We start from the raw sequence: 22,835 nt of genomic DNA, 5'->3' as shown, positions 1-22,835 counted from the left end.
CAGTCTCTGAACTCCACCACCTGATCAGAACAACAAATAAAGAGGCCCCACAAGAAAGGATCAACACCAATGCACTCAATGGAAAAGAAAATTTCACTGTGGTCAAATTATTTGCCAGACCCAGCATGGACTGCTGACATCCCCCCAGGTCTTCTGCAACAACCTCTGCACTTACTTCCATCACAAGATCAAGGAGATATATGACAGCTTCGATAGCCTCGGTGCCCAAGACCCTCCCCTCTGCAACCACTGCACCCTACACCTCTGGACCCAAACAAACCCTACTCAGCTTGACCCCCCTCACCACAGATAACACCCTCAAGATCATGAACAGCATCCACTCTGGAGTACCCGGATCACATCTTGAAGAGAGCTGGCTCCACCATCGCCCCCGAACTCTGCCACATCATCAACTGCTCCATCAACTCCACTACCTCCCTGGATAAAAGCAGAGTTTAAACCCTTGCTGAAGAAACCCTCTGCCGACCCGACCGATCTCAAAACATCAGACCCAGCTCTCTTCTTCCCTTCCCAGCCAAAGTCATCAAGAAGGTCATCAAGGCCCAACTTTCAGAGTTCATCGAAGCCAACCACACCCTGGACATCTCCCAATCCAGCTTCTGAAGCAACCACAGTATGAGACCACTCTCATCATCACCAAAGACTATGTTTATGCCCTTCTCGACCAAGGCTAAACTGCTGCCCCATCCTCTTGGACCTCTCGGCCGCCTTCGATACCGCCTCTCACTGCACCATATGCACAAGACTCCACCACACTGGCATCCGTGACAATACCTTGGAATGGATCTGCTCCTTCCGGCTGAACACAGACTCAGAATACCTCCGTTCCTCTCGGAACCCATAGAGATCAGCTGCGGAGTGCCTCAGGGCTCCTCCCCGAGCCCCGATTTCTTCAACATCTACATGGCCCTGCACGTAGTCACGTCATTATCCACTGACTCAACATAGTTTGCTATGCTGACGACACCCAGCTGATTCTCTCCCTCACCAACAAAGCCACGGTCCCCATGAGCAACTTTCACAATTGGATGAAGTCTGTTGCTGCCTGGATAAAGAGCAGCTACCTCAAGCTCAAATCGGATTAGACCAAAGTCCTCATCATGGGTTCCACCCCCTCCACCTGGGATTCCTCCTGGTGGCCCGCAGAACTTGAACCCCCCCCACCCACAGACCATGTGTGAAACCTCTGTATCATCCTGGCATCACCAGATCAACGCTGTCTCATCATCCTGCTTCCACAAGCTATGCCTGCTCCGAAAGCTCTTCAAGTGGTTCCCCACAGAGTCTAGAAAGATGGTCACCCATCCACTCATCAGTAGCAGAATCAATTACAGCAGTGCTGTTTATGCTGGCATCACTCAGAAACTCCTCAACAAACTGCAGAACATTCATCTCCACCAGACTCATCCTCAACATCCCCCTCCGCAGCCACATCACCGGCTATCTAAGAAACTTCCACTGGCTCCCAGTCAACAAAAGAATCACCTTAAAGTTCCTCACTCATGCCAACAAAGCACTACACAACCCTGGATCTGAGTATCTCAACCAATGCCTCACGTTTCAAGTATCTACCAGAGTCCTCCGCTCCGCACAACTGGCCCTGGCCACTGTACCATATTTCCACATGGACACAGCTGGAGGAAGATCCTGCTCTTACTCACAGCAAAGACCTGGAACACCCTGCCTCTACACCTCAGGCAATCACCATCTCTGCCTCAATTCATGAAGGACTCAAGCCCTGGCTCTGCGGCTGAACCTCAGTGTCTTCAATGGGCCAGCAGTGCCACTCCCAGCACCTTGAGACATTTATGGGTGAGTAGTCACTCACTACAAGCAGTTGATTGATTGATTGATTGATTGAATGATTGATTGACTGACCCCCCAGGTGCCTGCTAAGTGAGCATGGGCTCCTCTCAGGAGAGGCATCTCTCCCATCGTGCCCCTCACAGAGGGCCCAGGACTTTACTAGCCCTGTCCCACACATGTCAGTTGGGTCGTCCCAACCTACACCCCATGCCCCGTCTTCACCTAAGTGCACTGCATCCAGAGACAGCTCTGCTGGCCAAAACACACAAGGGGAGGTTTCGGACCTTTGCCTTTGGTTACCTCTGAAAGATGCCAGAGGGTTCAGGCCATTACTGTCAGTCGCTCAAGCCTCTCCATCGTTAATTATCCTTCTGCAGGTTCACTGCCCAACCTTTGGAATCACAGTATAGTGCTCGCTAGAACACCCCTAAACAGTCTGCCCTGCATGGGGATGTCAGCTTCCTATCCCTGTCTGCTTTCATAAAAACAAGGCTGGAGGAAAGGCCTTTCGGACAAGGCTGGAAAGCAGCTACAGACTCAGGCTCCCAGGGAGCCCAACCTAGGCCCTGATGGCACCTGAGTGGGTATGAACAGAGAATTTCAGGTCCCAGGTACCCTATCCCCACCATCCTGGAGCAAGGTTAAACCCTGTTCTTGGAATACCTGCAGACTGAGTGACAGATGGCGATGTCTGAGAAAATGCACCCAACCATCTGGAGCACCTGGCTGGGGTCTGTCAAATGAGCCCATCACTAGGGCTTCCAGGGTATCCCAGCCATCTCACTGTGCCAAAGGATCACAAGGCAGATGTTAAGGGCTCGGAGCAACCAGATGCCTGGACTTAAAGGATATCCATCTGATTGCGCTGTCATTTCTGAAAACAGATTCCGCTCACACTTGGAGGGGACTGGGGGTCTGAGGCCCAGGTTCTTAGGGCCAGAGCTGATTATCAGGCAAGAGTTTGTAGAGGGCATGCGGAGCTCTGAGCCAAGGGTTAATCAGCACTCCTACACCCAGACAAGCAGGGGCAACCTCCCCGGTCCTGCAGGACCTCATTGTCCACACTTTACAACAGGGTAGGCTGGAGAAAGTAGGTAAGGGCCAAAGGTTTCCATCCTGGGGCTCTGACCTGGGGCCTGGTCAGAGATTATTATCCCCGGTAATCAGGAAAGGCCTCTGCGGTCCGGCTGCTCTCTGTCCAGGGCACTTTGAGACATTGCGGACAAGGGAACAGAGCCCAGGGTTGGGGTCTTCCACTACAGGGCCCACTGTGGCTCTGACCCAGGACCTGGTGCAAGCTTCTGATTCTGTTCATGCTACAGAAGTCTCCCTGAGTCTGCAGGTCCCCACATGGGGCCCTTGTAGACATGGCAGGTCAGGCAACGGTGCACAGGGCTGGAGACTTTCACCTATGGGCAAGTTGTAGCTCTGACCTGGGGCCCAGTTAGAGCTTCTGAACCCAGACAAGCAGGCAAGACTACCATGGGCTTGCAGACCCTGTCAGAGTCACTTTGCAACACTGGTTGCTGGAGAAGGGAATTCAGGGCTGGAGGCTTCCATTCCAGGTCCCACCAGAGCTTTGACCTGGGGCCCAGTTAGAGCTTCTAAACCTTGGCAACCAGGAAAGACCTCCATGTTTTCAGGGCCGGAGGTTTACACTCCTGGGCCAGCCGTGGCTCTGACCCAGGGCTCAGACAGAGCTTCTTATCTTGGGCGAGCAGGGAAGGCTTGCGGGTCCCCATCCCTGGCACCTAGAAACCAGGTCTTTGTGGTCCTTCCTTGGCCACTACCAATTCTTGTAGTCTGTGCACACTGTGTGACATAGTGCAACATTTGAGAGAATGTATATGGCCTCCTGAAGCCCTACCTAGGCTTCAAGCTTCATTGAAACTTCCAGGGTACTTTGGAATTTTTAACACTGAGCCACGTGATGGACATGGCGTGTTTTATTTATGTATTTTAAGTACAAAATGTGACCATGAGCATGGTAAAGGACTCCTACTTTTGAATTACTCCCAGTCTCTCCTACTAGGCCTAATACTATGTGTATTGGCTTAGTTGAGTGTCTGTGCTACGATAGGATTCAGCTACTGGTGAGTTTTCCCCTTACTGAACCTTCACTAGTTATAGAAAGATGCACGGTTTCCAGCTGAGAATATTTATTTCTATGTGATTCTTCAAACAACAGCTTTAATTTGAAATGCATGTTTACACTGTATATTTTGGTTGAGCAAGACATTTCAGTAAAGCCTGTGTTGTCTTATTTTGCAGGTAAATGGCACCTTGGACTGGCCTGTGAATCTCGAAATGACCACTGTCACCATCCCTTGAAGAATGGGTTTGATTATTTCTACGGCATGCCCTTTTCCCTTTTTGAAGACTGTGATGTTATGGGTGGTACTATGTTTAATCCCCATCTTCAGTCCAAGCTGATGTTGTGCAGTCAACTTGTCGCCCTTGCAGTCTTCACACTACTTATAGGAAAACTCACTGGTCTTTTGTCAATTAGCTGGAAAGTCTATACCTGTTTTACTTTTTGTGGCCTCCTGTTTTTTATCTCTTGGTATTCATGGTATGGATTTACTCGGTATTGGAATTGTATAATAATGAGAAACCATGAAATCATTGAGCAGCCCATGAGGTTGGAAAGGTCTGCCTCTCTGATGGTGAAGGAGGCACAGGCATACATTGCAAGGTAGGTACTGACAACATCGCTGATTGAAAATAGGTGCAAGATTATTATTATTATTATTATTGTTATTGCTGTTATTATTAGGCATACACATTATTATTGTTATTATTAGATAAACAAAATGTGATGGGAGAAATGATTGCAAGATGTCTAACCACTGGCAATCTGAGTAGCATTCCAATCCATCGTTCTTTTGCCCACCATGCCACCTCAATTTAGACCAAGCCTTATACAAATCAGTCTTGACCCTGCTCTATTACGAACTGTCTAGCCAGAACTGCCAGGCCATCCCTGAACCTGAACACGAGCAACCCAATGCAAGTGTCGTCCTGCTTGGGACTCGTCAGCCATGTGTATCATGGTTCCAGTGGCACGTTTTTTGTTCTGAAGAACGAAATGTGAGTTTCCAAAATCAACGCAAGGATGTATAGTGCAGAAATAATAAATGATGAACAGGCTTTAGAAGTAGACAATAATTGCTGCTGCTGCTGCAAAGAAAAAAAGAAACTGTCGCACAGAGCACCTACAATCTACTATTTTAGTTTATTGACTTAGATACATCAACTCTTCATGAGACTCAGGACCCAAATAACAGAAACTAAGCAGTGACTACTTGGTAAGATGTAGATGATCCTGTTAGGAGTTATCTCCACAAAATACTTCAGTATGTCCTGGGTGAAGATTTGTTTAGAAGGATAATCAAACAGATTCGTCACTCATTTCAAACCTTGCCATTTAGGGAACATTAAATGCACCAGCACCTCAGAGCAGTAATAAAGGAGGTTGATAACACATTTTGACGAAAGGGAGTGGAGTGCCTCAGTCAGTACACTCACATACCAACTTGGTGTACCATGGGTAAATAGAAAAGCTTCTATAAAGGAGAATCTCCTTATTCGGTGCATCATTACATGTGGAAGCCATGGTGTTCAAAGACCCTCCAGATATGCTGTGAGCTCAGGTGTAGTCCAGATGCATACCCAGTAGGTAAAAGGCTTCAGTTGTACTAAATCTGCGGTTCGCTTTAGACCTCAATCTATGAAAAGTGGTAAAAGAGGCGTAGTTACTGGGAATGGAATAAGCGACCTAATAAATGAGTTCTCAGCCATGATCAGTCTCTAAGTTCGACATATGCCCATCATTCGACACCAAAAAATGCTGCCCTCTGAGCCTTTGCCTTATAGGCCACAAAAGCAGGGCAGATAGGTCATGAATAGGAGGGCTTATGGAAGTGATAAATAGCACTGGATCTGTGGGTCACTAGCAAAGAGCTTTTGATAATTTAACCTGGAGTTCTCAAATTATCAGTCACTCCGACAGCCAAGTAATCAAAGCTACAGACTCACTCGAGAGGCACATCGTCTACCTTTAAAAGAGTTACAGGTTTTCCCAGATCCAAAAGTCATACATTTGGTTTTATTGGCATTCGGCTCAAAACTTCGATGGTTACAAAATGCCAGACATGTATTCAGAAGCAACTGTAATCCCATAGGGGTCTTTGAAATGAGCAGAGAGTCGTCTGTAAATAATAAAATGGGTACCTTCTTGCCATTCAATGGCGGGAAATCATTTTTGCAGGTCTGAAGCTCCTCAACCACTCCATTTCTATATAACGTGAATAGCTAAGGAGCAAGGACACAACCTTGTTAAACACCACGCGCAATATAAATACAGATAGTTTACTCTATTGATCCAGCGGACCTGGCCATAAGTCCCCTCATGCAGCCTCATGAGAAGATTTAGAAGAGTGACAGGTGCCCTACTTTTAGCTAGCACCTCCCAGAGCCTCTCACGCGGTATCAAGTCGAATGCTGCTCAGTGGTCTACAAATGCAACATATAATCTTTGCCTACATGTCGGAGCATACTTCCATTGAAGGAGTGCAAACCTAAAAACCTGGCCAAAAGTGCTTGTTTTTGCACGAAAGTCAGCCTGCAGGGGAATAGAATGTCATTCTGTTCAACCCAGCTAAGTAACTTAGCAAGTATCTGCCTTCAGAAAAAATAATTGTAAGTTGTCAATTAGGTTTATAGGCCTATAGTTCAAGGGACTGCCTGCATCACCCTCCTTAAATATTGAGAAGATCTCCATCCCCTTCCAAGTGTCTGGAATATCCACACCAGCCACAATTGTATTGATAGAAAATGTATGTAGGGGGCCCACACAGAAGATTCAGTCATATACAAGTCACCCAGAATTCGGTCAGGTCTGGGGGCCTTGGCCATTTTTAACTGACGAATTGCAGCATGGGTATCTTCCAAACTAGAAAAAGGACTCTACTCTCCTGAAGAGGGGGCCAACAAGGAGTCTGCATAGGGAAAAAAGGCTATTGTTGGCATCAGAGGGGGTGCCTACAGTTTGGGGTTGGCGACAACGCAGGGCCATGAACCCTTCTACGATTATTATCAGTGACCGAAATTTTGACTGCCATGTCGCAAGCAATCCTAGCTCTTCTCATGGCATCCCCTTTTTAAAAAGTAGTAAGAGGGTTATGGTCACGATCAATTCGGGTCACCACTGCTACATCAATCAATAGCAGCCAAAGCCTAGTGTCCAAAAGAACACAATCCATGACATTAGTATAATTCCTATGTGAAACGTGGGTGATCTTTTACAGTCAGAGCGAGTGCGCCCTTTACAAGCTTTGACTTCCCGCCTAACCACAGGAGATGCCAGATGGAGAGCAGAATTGGAAAAGGAGTACTGTCAAGATTTATCAATAAGACAAGGAATTCCCCATTGCTCATCCTCCACCTCTACCAGGTCGTTAATAACAGGAGAATGCTCACAATTTACATTAAAATCGCCTCCAATCATGATTTTAGCCTCATGTTGGACCATCTCAATTACTTCATCTAATAAAAACACTGTTGCAGAGATGTTATTAGGAGATACAGTCCTGGCATATACATTTAGGAGCACCAAACGTGGGAATTCTGAAACAAATCACATGAGATCAAGAGAGGCAATTTCTCTGTGACTGGGAGCATGCAGCCCAGCCGTTTTGTCCTTAATATGGGCTCTTCAGCCAGGTATAGCTAGGTCGAAACGGCCCTAGGTTGCTTGTGTTCCAGTTCAGGGAGGACCTGGCTTAGCAGCTCAGGCTGGACTGCTCCGATTGGAGCAGGGTCAAGACTGATTTGTATATAGATGGGTCTAAATTGAGGTGACATGGTGTGAAAAAGAACGAAGGGTTTGGACGCGGTCTGAGTAATTACTAGTGGCTGAGATTATTTCAAGAATTCCATCAATCACTTTTTTGTATACTTTAGCATGTTTTTGTCAGGCATTTCAACTGGAATGTTATGTAAGAAACACTTATATACCGCGGCTCCCACCCCACGGGTATCCTAGCGCTGAGATTACCATTAAAAAACACTGTGTGTAACTGAAGGTCTAAACGGAGGGGCTAAGAGTTAGGTTCTTGGAAAAAGCCTGGTTTTCAAATCCTTCCTAAACCTCAGCCAATAATTACTTTGTCTAATCTTGATAGGCAATGATTTCCAGAGTCTAGATGCTACCAGACTAAATGATCTGCCTCCTAATCGAGCCTTGTTGAAGTGTGGTATATACATCAGATTAGCTGAGGAAGAGTGGAGGTTTTGAATAGGAGAATACAAGAGGAATTTCCTCTGCAGAGGCATAGGCCCCATTTTGTGAGCTGCCCTGTAGACAATGCAGAGTGCCTTGAACTGTACCCTCTGTTCCATAGGTAACCAACGGAGATCCTTCAAGGCAAGTGAGGCAGACGTTCCTTACCACTTGAGGCCTACCTGAAGTCAGTAGAAAAGGAAGAATTTTTTGCAGAGCTCGGAGCAGAGATAGACAGGTGCTCACTGTTTTGTTCACTTGAGGGTTCAGCTGTAGGTTACTATCTAATAGTACTCCCAAGTTACAAGCTGTCTTAGCAGGAATCAGAGGATTGTTTACAGAGGCTGGCCAGAAATCCGACGGTAGAGGATGAGAAATATTACTCGTAGAACAGTAGAGTATTTCTGTCTTATTGTCATTAAATTGCAGGGAATTACCTCTGAGCCAGTCTGCTGTCTCCTGCATACAGCTATGAAATTTTTCCAGGGGAAATGCCTTATTACCCTCAAAGGAAAAGACAAGTTGGGTGTCGTCAGCTAATAACTTCAATGCCGAAGAATTTTATAAGAGAGATAAGTGGGCACAGATAAAAGTTAAAAAGGATTGGGCTAATAGCCGAACCCTGTGGAACACCATGTTTTACTATTCTTAGAGAGAAATGGTGTCAGGTTTACTGCCTACTGTCTACCTGAGAGATAGGACTGCAACCAGTCCAGTGCCTTGTCTCTGATACCATTCGCCTCGAGTCTTTTAATCAGGATCTTATGATTGACTGTGTCGAATGCGGCCAACATGTCCAAAATCACTAAGATGGCAGTTTGGCCATTGTCGGCCCGCAGTCGAAGGTCATCAAGGACTGTCACAAGTGCAGTTTTGGTGCTGTGTCCCGGTCAGAACCCAATTTGAACTTCACCTAGAAGTTTATTTTCTTCTGCAAATTTCGAAATGGCCTTACTCACTATTCTTTCCCAGATGTTTATCGGATATGGTAACAAGGAGATAGGTCTGTAATTGGATGGGCATGGAGGGTCCAATGAAGCTTTCTTTAGAAGAGGGGACATAACTGCCTTTTTCCAGGACTTTGGGACTGTGCCGTTGGTTAGAGGTGGGAGCATAATTGGGGTAAAAGAGGGAAAAGCTCCATCCAGAACACTTTCCACAGCCTATGTGGAAAAGGCTTCAGAGGAGAGCCTGAGGAGATACCAGCTGCAATTATGTTAAACTCCTCTTGTGAAGGGATCTGAAAGATCTCCAGAGTCGGCATAAGTTCTCTGTTGGTTCCTTCATGGGGGGTACTGTGACTAGGCAAAACCTGAGTATCTGCTTTACTATCCTTCTCTCCTTCACTAGGAGTATTTAGCCCAGTTAACATTTTATTGATGTTATCTTCAAAAAACACTGCCAAACTATCACATAGCTCTTGTGAGGCCAGAATCGTATTCTTTGCGCAGCCAGGGTTAGACATGTCATTTACTATGTTGAATAAGGTTTTTGACTTATTGGATGCATTCAGGATAGTTTCCTCAAGATATTTAGCTTTTGTATTACCCACCACTTTTTTATTGATATGAAGCAGTTTTTTTCAATGTAATTTTACCTGAGTCCTCATAGTTCCTTCTCCATTTCCTTTCTGCCTCTTTGCATTCAGTTTTCATCAGCCTCAGCTCCTCATTGTACCAGAGAGCAGACAGCTTCTTTTTGCATTTAAATCTTTTTAACGGGGCCATTTTATCTATGTATTGATGATCTGACTGCTCAGATTCTCATAATTCACATCTACCATTTTATTAATATCAAAGCTACTATCATCAATAAGTCATGGGAGCTCTTTCAGTTTTAATAATGTATACCATTTCATACCCATACGAGTAAGGGTCGGGTTAAGAGTCTTTTTGTTTATAGTAGCTAACTTTAATGAAAAAAGAACCAAGAAGTGGTCTGTCCAGCATAATGGGAGTATCTCCCCTACAACAACATCTGTGTAATTAGCAAAAATTAGGTCCAGCGCATGACCTCCCAGATGGGTGGGGTTTAATACCAACTGCTGTAAGTGAATATTCTCACAGGCTTGGCGCAGTTCTCTAATCGCAGTATCATAAGATTAAAGTCACCTAGAATCATTATTTAGCATGAGTGTGTGAGAGGTTATATACCACGTCGATCAGTTCTTGATAATGAGGGGCAACTCCTCCAGGATGTCTATAACATGAATACCAGAATACAAGTTGCTGCTGCATTCTGTGATTGAGAACCCAAGTATCTCAAGCCCTGTAACTCCTCTATAGTCAAAGGAGCCAAGTTCCAAGTTTCTTTGTATATAATTCCTACCCCTCCCCCTCTCCCAGCTGCCCTTCGTTTATGAAATATTTTGAAGCCTGGAGGGCAGGCTAGACCTAGTTCGAATTCCCTGTCCGGTCGTGTCCAGGTTTCTGTAAGAAACAGAATAACCACACTTTGATGTTCTACCAATGAGTAGATTTCTGAGTGGTGTTTAACAGGGGATCTTGCGTTAATCATACCACAATTAAACGCTTTTCACCTAGTGTCTACGAGAGTATCCTTACCCCAGGTCTGTCCCCTGCTGTCAGTGATTGTAAGTGTCTCAGTGCCAATGGTAATAAGGTAATCCCTGGTATAGGTAAGACGGGGGAGAGATGCATCGTGGCCGGCGCTCAATGCGACCTGTGCACAGGCCATGCAGATGGGCTTGCCTTTGGCTCGCCGTCTGTGCTCCCACTGTGCGTGCGCTGCTTGCTTGCATCGCGTCTCCTTAAGTAGTGAGGAGGGCGCCTGGCCACTAGAGCGCTAACCAAGATGGCGTGACTTCCTGTGACCCGCTCTTACAGATGGAGAACACCAGCACACCTAGGTAGTGCTAGCAATCAACACAGTGCAACTTGCTGGCTCTAAAGTGACATGTGCAGGTGCAGCATATGCGGTTAGGTCCTAAAATCACTTCTTGAAACTACTACAATGAATATTCAAAAAGCGGAGTCAATAGTAATACCGCGCTCGCAGATAAGTGCTAACAGTATCATTTTAAAAATATGTCTAATGCCCCTTCTAAAACAGCCTGGTGACTAAAATCAGGTAACCATGATTAATAAAATGAAAGTTCCAGGACGTTCAGAGGGTAATCAGTCATTTGGAAACGTTGCCTACTTGCAGCTGTTGAAAAGTGTGTGTGTGAGTGTGTGTCCTTCACAATTTATAATTGTGATAGTGACAGTTACTCATGTCACCAGCACCATCTTAGGTTCTATTCTGTATGTGCGCGTATATATCCAGGCTAGAGTTTCATCCATTCTTGAACACATTGAGCTCCATCAAATTGGGGAACAGTAGCATCCCTTCTCTACCACAATTAGCAAGCAACAAAAACTATGGTATGAAGTAATATCTAAAAATTGTTTGTAATGATTAAGGTCTTCAATAGAGTGTGAGCAATTGCAGTACTCTGCAGCACTCTGGTATGCCACCTAGCAGTTCAATATTATAAAGCAAAATAATTTTGAAGCATAAATAATTACTGAACATCAGCAGATAATGGGTCATTATTTAAGTCCCTTGTGGAATAAGAGCATTCAGTAATATGGAGGTGTTCTGTTTTGTTTTCAAGAAACCGACAAAGACCTTTCCTCCTCATGTTCTCGCTCCTCCATGTTCACAGCCCACTCATTGTCACTAAAATGTTTAATGGAAAGAGTAAACATGGGCCATATGGAGACTATGTTGAAGAGATGGACTATATGGTTGGTAAGTTACCCTTATAGATGTGGCTCACCTAAAGTATGTGGTGGGGTGGCACTCGTCTTTGGAGGACATTGAGTTGTATATCGGAGTATCAAGCACAAAAATATTGTGCTGCAACATATTGTGAAAAGAATATTGGCTATCAAAACATTGTGAAGGTTAGTATATACTGGTAAGTATAGGTATGCTGTTCTAAACTCCACATCTAAACGTATATATATATATATATACATATATATATATATATATATATATATATATATATATATATATATATATATATATATATATATATATATATATATATATATATATATATATATATATATATATATATATATATATATATATATATATATATATATATATATATATATATATATATATATATATATATATACTGGGGCTACATACATGAACCATTGTTATTTAATTCCATCTTGTGGTGGTGAATCATCATTGTCGTATAAGTTGCACAGTTTAGTCTAGTACTGCTCTAGTAATCACATTCACTGTTTTTTACTGTTTGTAATTATACACAAGTGTATTCACTTCGCATGTAAACAAACCACTATTTCCATGATCCCCGCCTCCCTCAATGCGGACAGTCAGACCTGCAATGAATATAATTGCACGGACACAGAAATACCATTATTGCAGCTGTCATTGTTTGAAGATCTTTCTTGCAATGTTTATAATTATACAATGAACTGCATACATATGTTCTACATTTCGGGTGAACATTGGTTCCAAATTGAAAGAAAGACTGAATGTAACGTGGTACATCACCTGCTGTAAAAGACATACCTTTTCTATGACTGTCAGTGGGAGGGGACTCACCATGGCAACCAACCCATGACACGAACAAGCTCCCAAAACGTTGTATATATTGCACGCCGCACCAAGTGTTAAGATGTTGTGAACAAGGTGGGTTCCCTGCCGAAACGCGTCAAGCCACTTCGTTCTGGAATGAAAAACTGATTCCCACGGTGTCAGTTATATATATATATATATATATATATATATATATATATATATATATATATATATATATATATATACACATACATATATATATATAATATATATATATATATATATATATTATATATATATATATATATATATATATATTCTGCAAGAGCTCGCCTCCGTCTCTACATGAGAACAGCAGCCACACACCAGCAAAGACGAGGTAGACCCAGTTTTCGTGCTTTTTTCTTTTATTTAGCTTAAGAGTGCAACCATGTCAGCCACGACGCGTTTCGGCAGATCCCTATATATATATATGTTCACGGAACTCCATTTCTTTATCCTGAATTCTCCAGAGAAACGAAAACGGACCCAGACAGGTGATTTGCAATTTTCTTTATTTTGCATGCAACACAATGACCGCCATGACGCATTTCGGGCCCTATGAGCCCTTGTTAACATTATATATATATATATATATATATGCAAAAACACGTGCACATAAAATCACGTAGGCCAGACCACACCAGCGTTACTGCAAAGAAATTGCTTCTTTATTTAAAAGGATTTTCAGGGCATGACGCGTTTCGAGTGCAAGACTCTTCCTCAAATGCCGGTTTCTGCTCACAGGTGGGTTCGTTAGATTTATAAAACGGAACTCTGTAGACATTGAAGAAGGACTCAGTCCATTACATCCAGATTATGAAGGAGACAGTTGTGCATTTCCTTAAGTTCAATTCATTAAAGGTAATAATTTCAGCACAATGGCAAGGTCTTTTCAACATCATTCTTTTTTTTGGGAATTCGTGGACCCAAAAAGAAATAAATTACGTTCACATCTCTGTGCTGGGACTTCAATACCCACAATGCAACACAACTGCTCCATTCCTTTATTACTGGTTTTCAATGCTGATATCGGCGAAGTCTCACCTTCTGCATCAAGCGCTGGGAGCAAATCATGCTATCAAAAGGAAAGTTCCGTTTCCCAGGTCTGATGCGCTGGTAAGTAGATCACGACCACCTTGGCAGAAAAAGTCTTCAGTACGCCGTGTTTCAGTAAAATACTTCCACAAATCCTAGCTGCTAAACAGTTCAGTCACTTTGTTTCGAGGCGGGCCGTCATCAGAGGCCCTTCCATCAATCACATCGTTTCCATGCCTTTCACAGCCGGGGGGCTCCCAATAAGCTTCTCGCTTCCTTCCAGGTGTCTGACAAAGGGGATGCCTCTCCCAAGCGGACCGGGGCTGGATCTCGAAGTGTGTCAGACACTTCAGTTGTATGCAAAAACACGTGCACATAAAATCACGTAGGCCAGACCACACCAGCGTTACTGCAAAGAAATTGCTTCTTTATTTAAAAGGATTTTCAGGGCATGACGCGTTTCGAGTGCAAGACTCTTCCTCAAATGCCGGTTTCTGCTCACAGGTGGGTTCGTTAGATTTATAAAACGGAACTCTGTAGACATTGAAGAAGGACTCAGTCCATTACATCCAGATTATGAAGGAGACAGTTGTGCATTTCCTTAAGTTCAATTCATTAAAGGTAATAATTTCAGCACAATGGCAAGGTCTTTTCAACATCATTCTTTTTTTTGGGAATTCGTGGACCCAAAAAGAAATAAATTACGTTCACATCTCTGTGCTGGGACTTCAATACCCACAATGCAACACAACTGCTCCATTCCTTTATTACTGGTTTTCAATGCTGATATCGGCGAAGTCTCACCTTCTGCATCAAGCGCTGGGAGCAAATCATGCTATCAAAAGGAAAGTTCCGTTTCCCAGCGTTTCCCAGGTCTGATGCGCAGGTAAGTAGATCACGACCACCTTGGCAGAAAAAGTCTTCAGTACGCCGTGTTTCAGTAAAATACTTCCACAAATCCTAGCTGCTAAACAGTTCAGTCACTTTGTTTCGAGGCGGGCCGTCATCAGAGGCCCTTCCATCAATCACATCGTTTCCATGCCTTTCACAGCCGGGGGGCTCCCAATAAGCTTCTCGCTTCCTTCCAGGTGTCTGACAAAGGGGATGCCTCTCCCAAGCGGACCGGGGCTGGATCTCGAAGTGTGTCAGACACTTCAGTTGTATGCAAAAACACGTGCACATAAAATCACGTAGGCCAGACCACACCAGCGTTACTGCAAAGAAATTGCTTCTTTATTTAAAAGGATTTTCAGGGCATGACGCGTTTCGAGTGCAAGACTCTTCCTCAAATGCCGGTTTCTGCTCACAGGTGGGTTCGTTAGATTTATAAAACGGAACTCTGTAGACATTGAAGAAGGACTCAGTCCATTACATCCAGATTATGAAGGAGACAGTTGTGCATTTCCTTAAGTTCAATTCATTAAAGGTAATAATTTCAGCACAATGGCAAGGTCTTTTCAACATCATTCTTTTTTTTGGGAATTCGTGGACCCAAAAAGAAATAAATTACGTTCACATCTCTGTGCTGGGACTTCAATACCCACAATGCAACACAACTGCTCCATTCCTTTATTACTGGTTTTCAATGCTGATATCGGCGAAGTCTCACCTTCTGCATCAAGCGCTGGGAGCAAATCATGCTATCAAAAGGAAAGTTCCGTTTCCCAGGTCTGATGCGCAGGTAAGTAGATCACGACCACCTTGGCAGAAAAAGTCTTCAGTACGCCGTGTTTCAGTAAAATACTTCCACAAATCCTAGCTGCTAAACAGTTCAGTCACTTTGTTTCGAGGCGGGCCGTCATCAGAGGCCCTTCCATCAATCACATCGTTTCCATGCCTTTCACAGCCGGGGGGCTCCCAATAAGCTTCTCGCTTCCTTCCAGGTGTCTGACAAAGGGGATGCCTCTCCCAAGCGGACCGGGGCTGGATCTCGAAGTGTGTCATGATCTACTTACCTGCGCATCAGACTTGGGAAACGGAACTTTCCTTTTGATAGCATGATTTGCTCCCAGCGCTTGATGCAGAAGGTGAGACTTCGCCGATATCAGCATTGAAAACCAGTAATAAAGGAATGGAGCAGTTGTGTTGCATTGTGGGTATTGAAGTCCCAGCACAGAGATGTGAACGTAATTTATTTCTTTTTGGGTCCACGAATTCCCAAAAAAAAGAATGATGTTGAAAAGACCTTGCCATTGTGCTGAAATTATTACCTTTAATGAATTGAACTTAAGGAAATGCACTACTGTCTCCTTCATAATCTGGATGTAATGGACTGAGTCCTTCTTCAATGTCTACAGAGTTCCGTTTTATAAATCTAACGAACCCACCTGTGAGCAGAAACCGGCATTTGAGGAAGAGTCTTGCACTCGAAACGCGTCATGCCCTGAAAATCCTTTTAAATAAAGAAGCAATTTCTTTGCAGTAACGCTGGTGTGGTCTGGCCTACGTTGCACGTGTTTTTGCATACAACTGAAGTGTCTGACACACTTCGAGATCCAGCCCCGGTCCGCTTGGGAGAGGCATCCCCTTTGTCAGACACCTGGAAGGAAGCGAGAAGCTTATTGGGAGCCCCCCGGCTGTGAAAGGCATGGAAACGATGTGATTGATGGAAGGGCCTCTGATGACGGCCCGCCTCGAAACAAAGTGACTGAACTGTTTAGCAGCTAGGATTTGTGGAAGTATTTTACTGAAACACGGCGTACTGAAGACTTTTTCTGCCAAGGTGGTCGTGATCTACTTACCTGCGCATCAGACCTGGGAAACGGAACTTTCCTTTTGATAGCATGATTTGCTCCCAGCGCTTGATGCAGAAGGTGAGACTTCGCCGATATCAGCATTGAAAACCAGTAATAAAGGAATGGAGCAGTTGTGTTGCATTGTGGGTATTGAAGTCCCAGCACAGAGATGTGAACGTAATTTATTTCTTTTTGGGTCCACGAATTCCCAAAAAAAAGAATGATGTTGAAAAGACCTTGCCATTGTGCTGAAATTATTACCTTTAATGAATTGAACTTAAGGAAATGCACAACTGTCTCCTTCATAATCTGGATGTAATGGACTGAGTCCTTCTTCAATGTCTACAGAGTTCCGTTTTATAAATCTAACGAACCCACCTGTGAGCAGAAACCGGCATTTGAGGAAGAGTCTTGCACTCGAAACGCGTCATGCCCTGAAAATCCTTTTAAATAAAGAAGCAATTTCTTTGCAGTAACGCTGGTGTGGTCTGGCCTACGTGATTTTATGTGCACGTGTTTTTGCATACAACTGAAGTGTCTGACACACTTCGAGATCCAGCCCCGGTCCGCTTGGGATATATATATATATATATATATATATATATATATATATATATATATGTGTGTGTGTGTGTGTGTAGAAATATATATATATGTATATTTTGTAATCAAAGTACATAAATGTGGAGATAGCTATGGTAAACCAAATCCTATCTATTACTTATTATATTTGTGTAGTCAGTGCTTTAAATGCAATATTTCTGTATCACAATATCTTTCTGTATATTTTGTTACTATATGTCTATTTTGTTATAAAGAAAACTTAAGTGGGATAACTGCTTCTAGAAGCATTTATTTTGTTTATTTTTGATTATTTCTGAAAGAAAAGAATATAACTTGAATAGGAAGAGCAGATTCTAACAGGATAGTCCAAATAACCTTATTTTATAACTCTAAGTGTATATAATGTTCAGTTATTTATGTCATAGTTATTTTCATTGACACATGTGTGCTTGTGGTATTATTTCTGTGACTATCATATACTGTATACCCCGTTCTCACCAGGCTTTTTTGCGCTTGCTATCTCCAACCTTACCCTCTGTTCTGAACTTGATTCCGAGTTCAGTCTTGGTTTGATATTGCAGGAGTTGAAGAAACCAGTTAGGTTTTCAATTTGAGGGATTAAAGGACCAGGATCAGAACACTGAGAAGAAACATCTTCATAGAAGATCATAAGATTGTCCAGTAGATTGATGATGCTATTCCTGTACTGAAAGTGCAACAAGTGTAGAATAGCAATTCAAACCCTTATTGTTAACAGCCAAATTGATTGACACATCCACTGACAAGGCATGGGTGGAAGAATATGCCTTTACAGAGGACATGGCTCTATTGGAAAAATCCAACCTGGGACATTATTCAGAGTAAAGAAAACCACCTCATTCTTTGCTAAAGTGAGTTACAAAAATCAGATTCAACTTTTCCTTATGAAGATGAGCCATTAAATTGGCTATCAGTGGAAATGGGAGGAATGTACAAATGAGGAGGTAAGGCCAAGGAAATCTTAGAGCAGTCTTCTCAACACCATTCTTCTGGGTATCTGGATAGGAATTTTGGGGGAAGAGCATTTTCAGGAATGGAAAAAGTCTACCTGATGGATCCCAAACATTTGACATATTCCACCAAAGACATGCTGAGCCTGACTAAATTGTGGCAAAGAGGAAAGACTCTGCTTAGTCTGTATGCTACTACATTCTCATTCCATTGGATATAGGTGCTTGGAGAGTGGCCAAATCATTGTTTGCCCATGTGATTATTTGATACACAAAGACAGGCAGAGAAAGAGATCCTGTCCCTTACTGTATGTTGGGGTACGCTTTGGTGAGTGTTCTCCACTATCATCTCTCTATAGTTAAATGAATGTAGCATCTCTTTTGGAAAACCTTTTACTTGAATTATTTGATGACTAGTTGCTCTTCAACCAATCTGGAATTTATCTTTAGCCAGGATTAATGAGGTGTGGGGGAAGAGAATGATTCCCCTGCTTCACTTTGAATTAAGAATCTGCCCTTATAAAACCTTTGCAACCCTTTTGATTAGTGGTGGAAATAGACATCCCATCTCTTGGGATGATGGTGCTCAATGTAGGAGAAGATGTCAAGCTGACGATCTCCATTGCAGTTGAGCCTAAGGCACCACAAAAACAGACTATACCTTAAAAGGAGTCACAAAAAGAATTTGACTGAGCTGATTATTTTCTTTAAAAGTATTTCTACAGCTTATTGCTCCAGTGCTCCTTCTTTGAAGGAATTCTGGGTGTAAGTTGTGGAGACTGGTTTTGAAACTAGACAGATCATCTTGAATTCCAGAGAGTAACCATAGCAAATTACCTCTAAAATCCATGTACCAATGACTTCTTCTTCCCAGGTATGATAGAAGACAGAGTGTTAACTCTCCATTGGTATGTTGCTGTAGTTAATATCATCTGCTTGGTTTAGTGTGCTCCTGTCATAAAGTACAATGAAGGAAAGTAACCTCTCCTTATCAGCCCTTAAGAAGACCCCAAGGTTGGCCTAAAAGCTGTCTAAAAATGTCCATTGTTTAAATCCTTCAAGGAACAGAGGTGTAGATAAACTGGTGCTAAGAAAGAAATTGTTCAGACTGCGAGTCATAGACCTTAACCTCTAGGTCATAAATGACTCCCTAAATAATCATAACCTATTCGCAACAAGAAAAGAATAGCTTATTTAAGAAATGCATATTACATCGAATTAGAAAAAAGTAGTCTCTGCTCCCCCACCACTCAGACAAAGAAGACAGGGGAAACTTGAGAGAACATGAAACTATCTATTAAAAACCTCAGTCTGAAAAAAACCCTGATGACTTGTCTTCCCTGCACTTAATCTTTTGAGGCATCTCTTCTCCCTTTCCCAGCCAAGGTAGTGGAACGGGTAGTGAGTGGCACACTATCCGCGCACTTAGAACAGGCTAATCATCTGGAGGAGGAGCAGTTCGGGTTTCGACCGGTAATGAGACGGCTTTGGTGACCATAATGGATGAGCTTCGGAGGCGGGCAGACAGGGGCCAGGCAGCAGTGTTGATTCTGCTGGACCTGTCTGCCGCCTTCGATACGGTCAACCACAACATCCTTCTGAACCGGCTGAGTGAGGTGGGAGTCACGGAAGTGGCCCATAGATGGTTTCACTCCTTTCTTTCAGGGAGGCAGCAAGCGGTGTCCCTCCCTCCTTACCAATCTGTTTTTACTCATGTCTCACATGGGGTGCTTCAGGGCTCGGCCATCAGCCCATTCTTTTTAATGTCTATTTGAGACCCTTGCTAACGATCATCAAGCGCTATAACATCAAGGTCATCAACTACGCTGATGATACGCATCGTATCCTCTCCCTGGAGGGGGAGCAGTCCATCTCAGTAGAGGGGTTCCATAGATGTCTAGAAGATATGTTACAGTGGCTGGGGGGGAATTCTCCACAGTTTAATATAGCCAAAACTGAGCTGATGCAATTTGAGATGCGCAGGAACACAGGAGGGCTGCCCATGAACTTGTGGCCCCCAGAGTTTCCCAACCCTGGTCAGCCGGTCAAAACAGTCCGCAATTTGGGGGTAACATTTGACATAACCTCTCCCTGGAGGCGCACGTGGGGAAGGTGGTGAGTTGCTGCCTGGTGATTATTCACTCTTTGAGGAAGATTTTTCCTCTTTTACCCCATCAAGCCCGCGTCCTAATAGCACGGAGCACGATTCTTAGTCGGGCGGACTATTGTAAAGCCCTGCTCCTTGAGTCCCCCAAATTCCTGCTAGACAGGCTACAGCGGATGCAATCTGCCACTGCTAAATAGGGACTAGGATGGTCAAGGAGGTCCTCCGCCTCTGGAGCACTGGCGGAGCTGCACTGGCTCCCCGTGACACAGAGAATTACATTTAAATCCCTGTGTCTAGTATTTAAAGCCCTACATGGTAAAGGACCTGTCTCTTTTCAGAAAAAATTTGAATGGTACGTTCCGGGCAGATACGCTCCGCTTCTCGGGAGGCAAGTTAATTAAAGTCCCACGTTTTAGTTTTAAAAAAGTTAGAGCTGGTGGCAGATCATTTGGGGTGGCTGCGGCCAGGCTGTGGAACACTTTACCTACTGAACTGAGACAACACAAGGATCTTCTTGTGTTCAGAAAGAACCTTACAACTTGGTTATTCCCTAAGAACTAGGCCTGTGCTTTAGCCCCCTTTTGTGTTGAAATGGTCTCTGAGTTACTATCGCCAAGATGCCTGTTAGGTGGTAGTGCGCTTTAGAAATTGTATAAATAAATAAATAGAAGAAGTATCCCCTTCCTCATGTAGATTGACTTTCCTGATGACACTGGAGCTGCTGAACCAAAGGACATCAAAAGTGCATTGCCCCCCCACTGCTCAGTCTATTGATGATTCCGGGGGACTTCGTGAGACAAAAACAAAAGCATTCATTAGTGATGGAGCACTTTGTCTGCCAAATTCTAAATCAGGTTCATAGTTCAGAAGAAAATCATTCTAGTCGCATTGTAATGTAAGTCCGAAGAACTCTGAAATTGTGATGCTGTGTTATATTGTATGTTAGGTTATAATGTTGCTTCCTTATTAGTTATTTCACCCTCCTCTTAGAAAAAATGTATCAGGGAGCATCAGTATGTTCTGGAGCAATTTTCATGTAAATATTAGGTGCTGCCCCAGAAAAGATTAGTTGAATATAGTGTGCTTATTAGATTTTTGTATTTCTAGCATTAGCCAATCTGTCCATCTGGATTTTCTGTTTTCTCGTAGGATTTTGAGCTTCATGGCTAAGTAAGTAATACTGTTATGATGTAAGGTGTTTATAACATATGTAGGCTGTCCTAAGTATGCTTTTGTATGTCTTTTTGTGCTAATATTTTGCCTTTGCTGCTGAGAATAGGAAAGCTTTACAGGAGCCACACTAGCTTTACGAAGGAATGCTGCTCAGGGCGTTCCTTTGTTCAGTCCAGAGAACACTTATTTGAGATTGTGAATGATATTCCGTTGCCAATGAGCATGTTATGTTATATTGTGAGTGTTTTTTACAGCTAGTTTGCTGTCCACTATAAAAACAGGAGTCTTTGCTTTGCTAGAGATTGCTGGTTGTATTAATCCTAATATGTTAGGTTGTCACTCAGTTTGATCAAAAAAATCTAGTCAGTTTTAGGAAGTGTTTGGATTGATCCTACTGAGATAGATCTAGGTCTTTATGTAGATCTACTGTGAACAGTTCAGAGTTCATGTTTAAGTAGAGCAACTCTGTGCTATCAACATATTGATGCATATTTAGGCGTGTTCCCCTGATCATTGCATTAGCTAGTTGTTCACACAAATTAAAAAGTGATAAACTGGAAAGGATTAATGTGGCATTCCACATAGTAACATAGAAAGTTCTGATGATCAGATGTCTTTTTTACTGAGTAGGATGCAAATGCCTCCAATTGCCATCCTTATTCTGGGTTCCAAGGAGGGTCTACTTGTCAACAAGTTCAACATCTGCTGTGAAGTTGAGAGAGACTATGTGTAAGATTCTGCTCTTTCTGAGATCTTTAGTGTGTCATCAACTGCCAATAAACGTCTTGTTTTTATTAATGTGTTCTTTCAACTGTTAGCTGACTGTGCTTGATGGCTTTTAATCAGTGTGAAACTGGTGAGTTCTTCTATCTCTGTTGAGGGCATTTTTTTAGGGGGTTGATGTTACCATTTTAGGCAGCTGCAAAATCTTTTATCATCCAAGGAGTATTTATTGATTTTGACTCAACATGGAAAGATGTGAGATGCCATTTTTAGCTTAAAGAGGAGGAAATCAGGTCTTCGTTGTAAGAGGGTGGTCATGGAGTTTTATGTTATTTTCAAGGGTATAGTTTAAGAAGGATTCAACTGAGTCTTATTCAGCTATATAATTGCACATCTATTTTGAAGGAGTGAAATCTCGTGTCAACAAAAATATGTCCCTCACCTTCTGCATCTTTTAAGAACTTTGTGAACTGTATTTAAATTTAGAAGAGTCTAGCATAAGGAGTGGAAGGGGCTTCACTGATTTTTTTAAAATAATTTCAAGTAGTTATTTGGGTCTGTTTTCTCTATTTGACATAGTTTGTGGAAAATTGACAAGTTGGTTCAAAGTATAATGTTTTCTGTAAGGTTTCTTGGCTGATGTTAGGGCTTTTAAAATTGGATGTAAAATGTTTTTCTATATCTCGTCCATTTAACTAATTGATTTCATGTCTCCATTTCGCTTTTAAGGTGGTTAGAGGCACCGTGTAGTTAGTTGATACTGCAATGTTGTTATAGCGTATTGCTTT

At 43.0% G+C, this 22,835-nt stretch overlaps 1 protein-coding gene across 1 annotated transcript in view; it reads left to right on the top strand.

Moving 5' to 3' along the window:
* LOC147669893 (arylsulfatase H-like) overlaps positions 1–22,835 on the top strand; it is a 528,148-nt gene that overhangs the window by 260,977 nt on the left and 244,336 nt on the right. The window contains exons 5-6 of the mRNA XM_086948172.1: positions 4,099–4,522; positions 11,730–11,866. Coding sequence (XP_086804298.1) covers positions 4,099–4,522; positions 11,730–11,866 — 561 coding nt within the window. The remainder of the gene's footprint in view (positions 1–4,098; positions 4,523–11,729; positions 11,867–22,835) is intronic.

This window comes from Lissotriton vulgaris, unplaced genomic scaffold (genome assembly GCF_964263255.1).
Source record: "Lissotriton vulgaris unplaced genomic scaffold, aLisVul1.2 SCAFFOLD_269, whole genome shotgun sequence".
Taxonomy (NCBI): domain Eukaryota; kingdom Metazoa; phylum Chordata; class Amphibia; order Caudata; family Salamandridae; genus Lissotriton; species Lissotriton vulgaris.
Note: the sequence above shows the minus strand (reverse complement) of the source record. Positions and strands in the feature narration are given on the sequence as shown.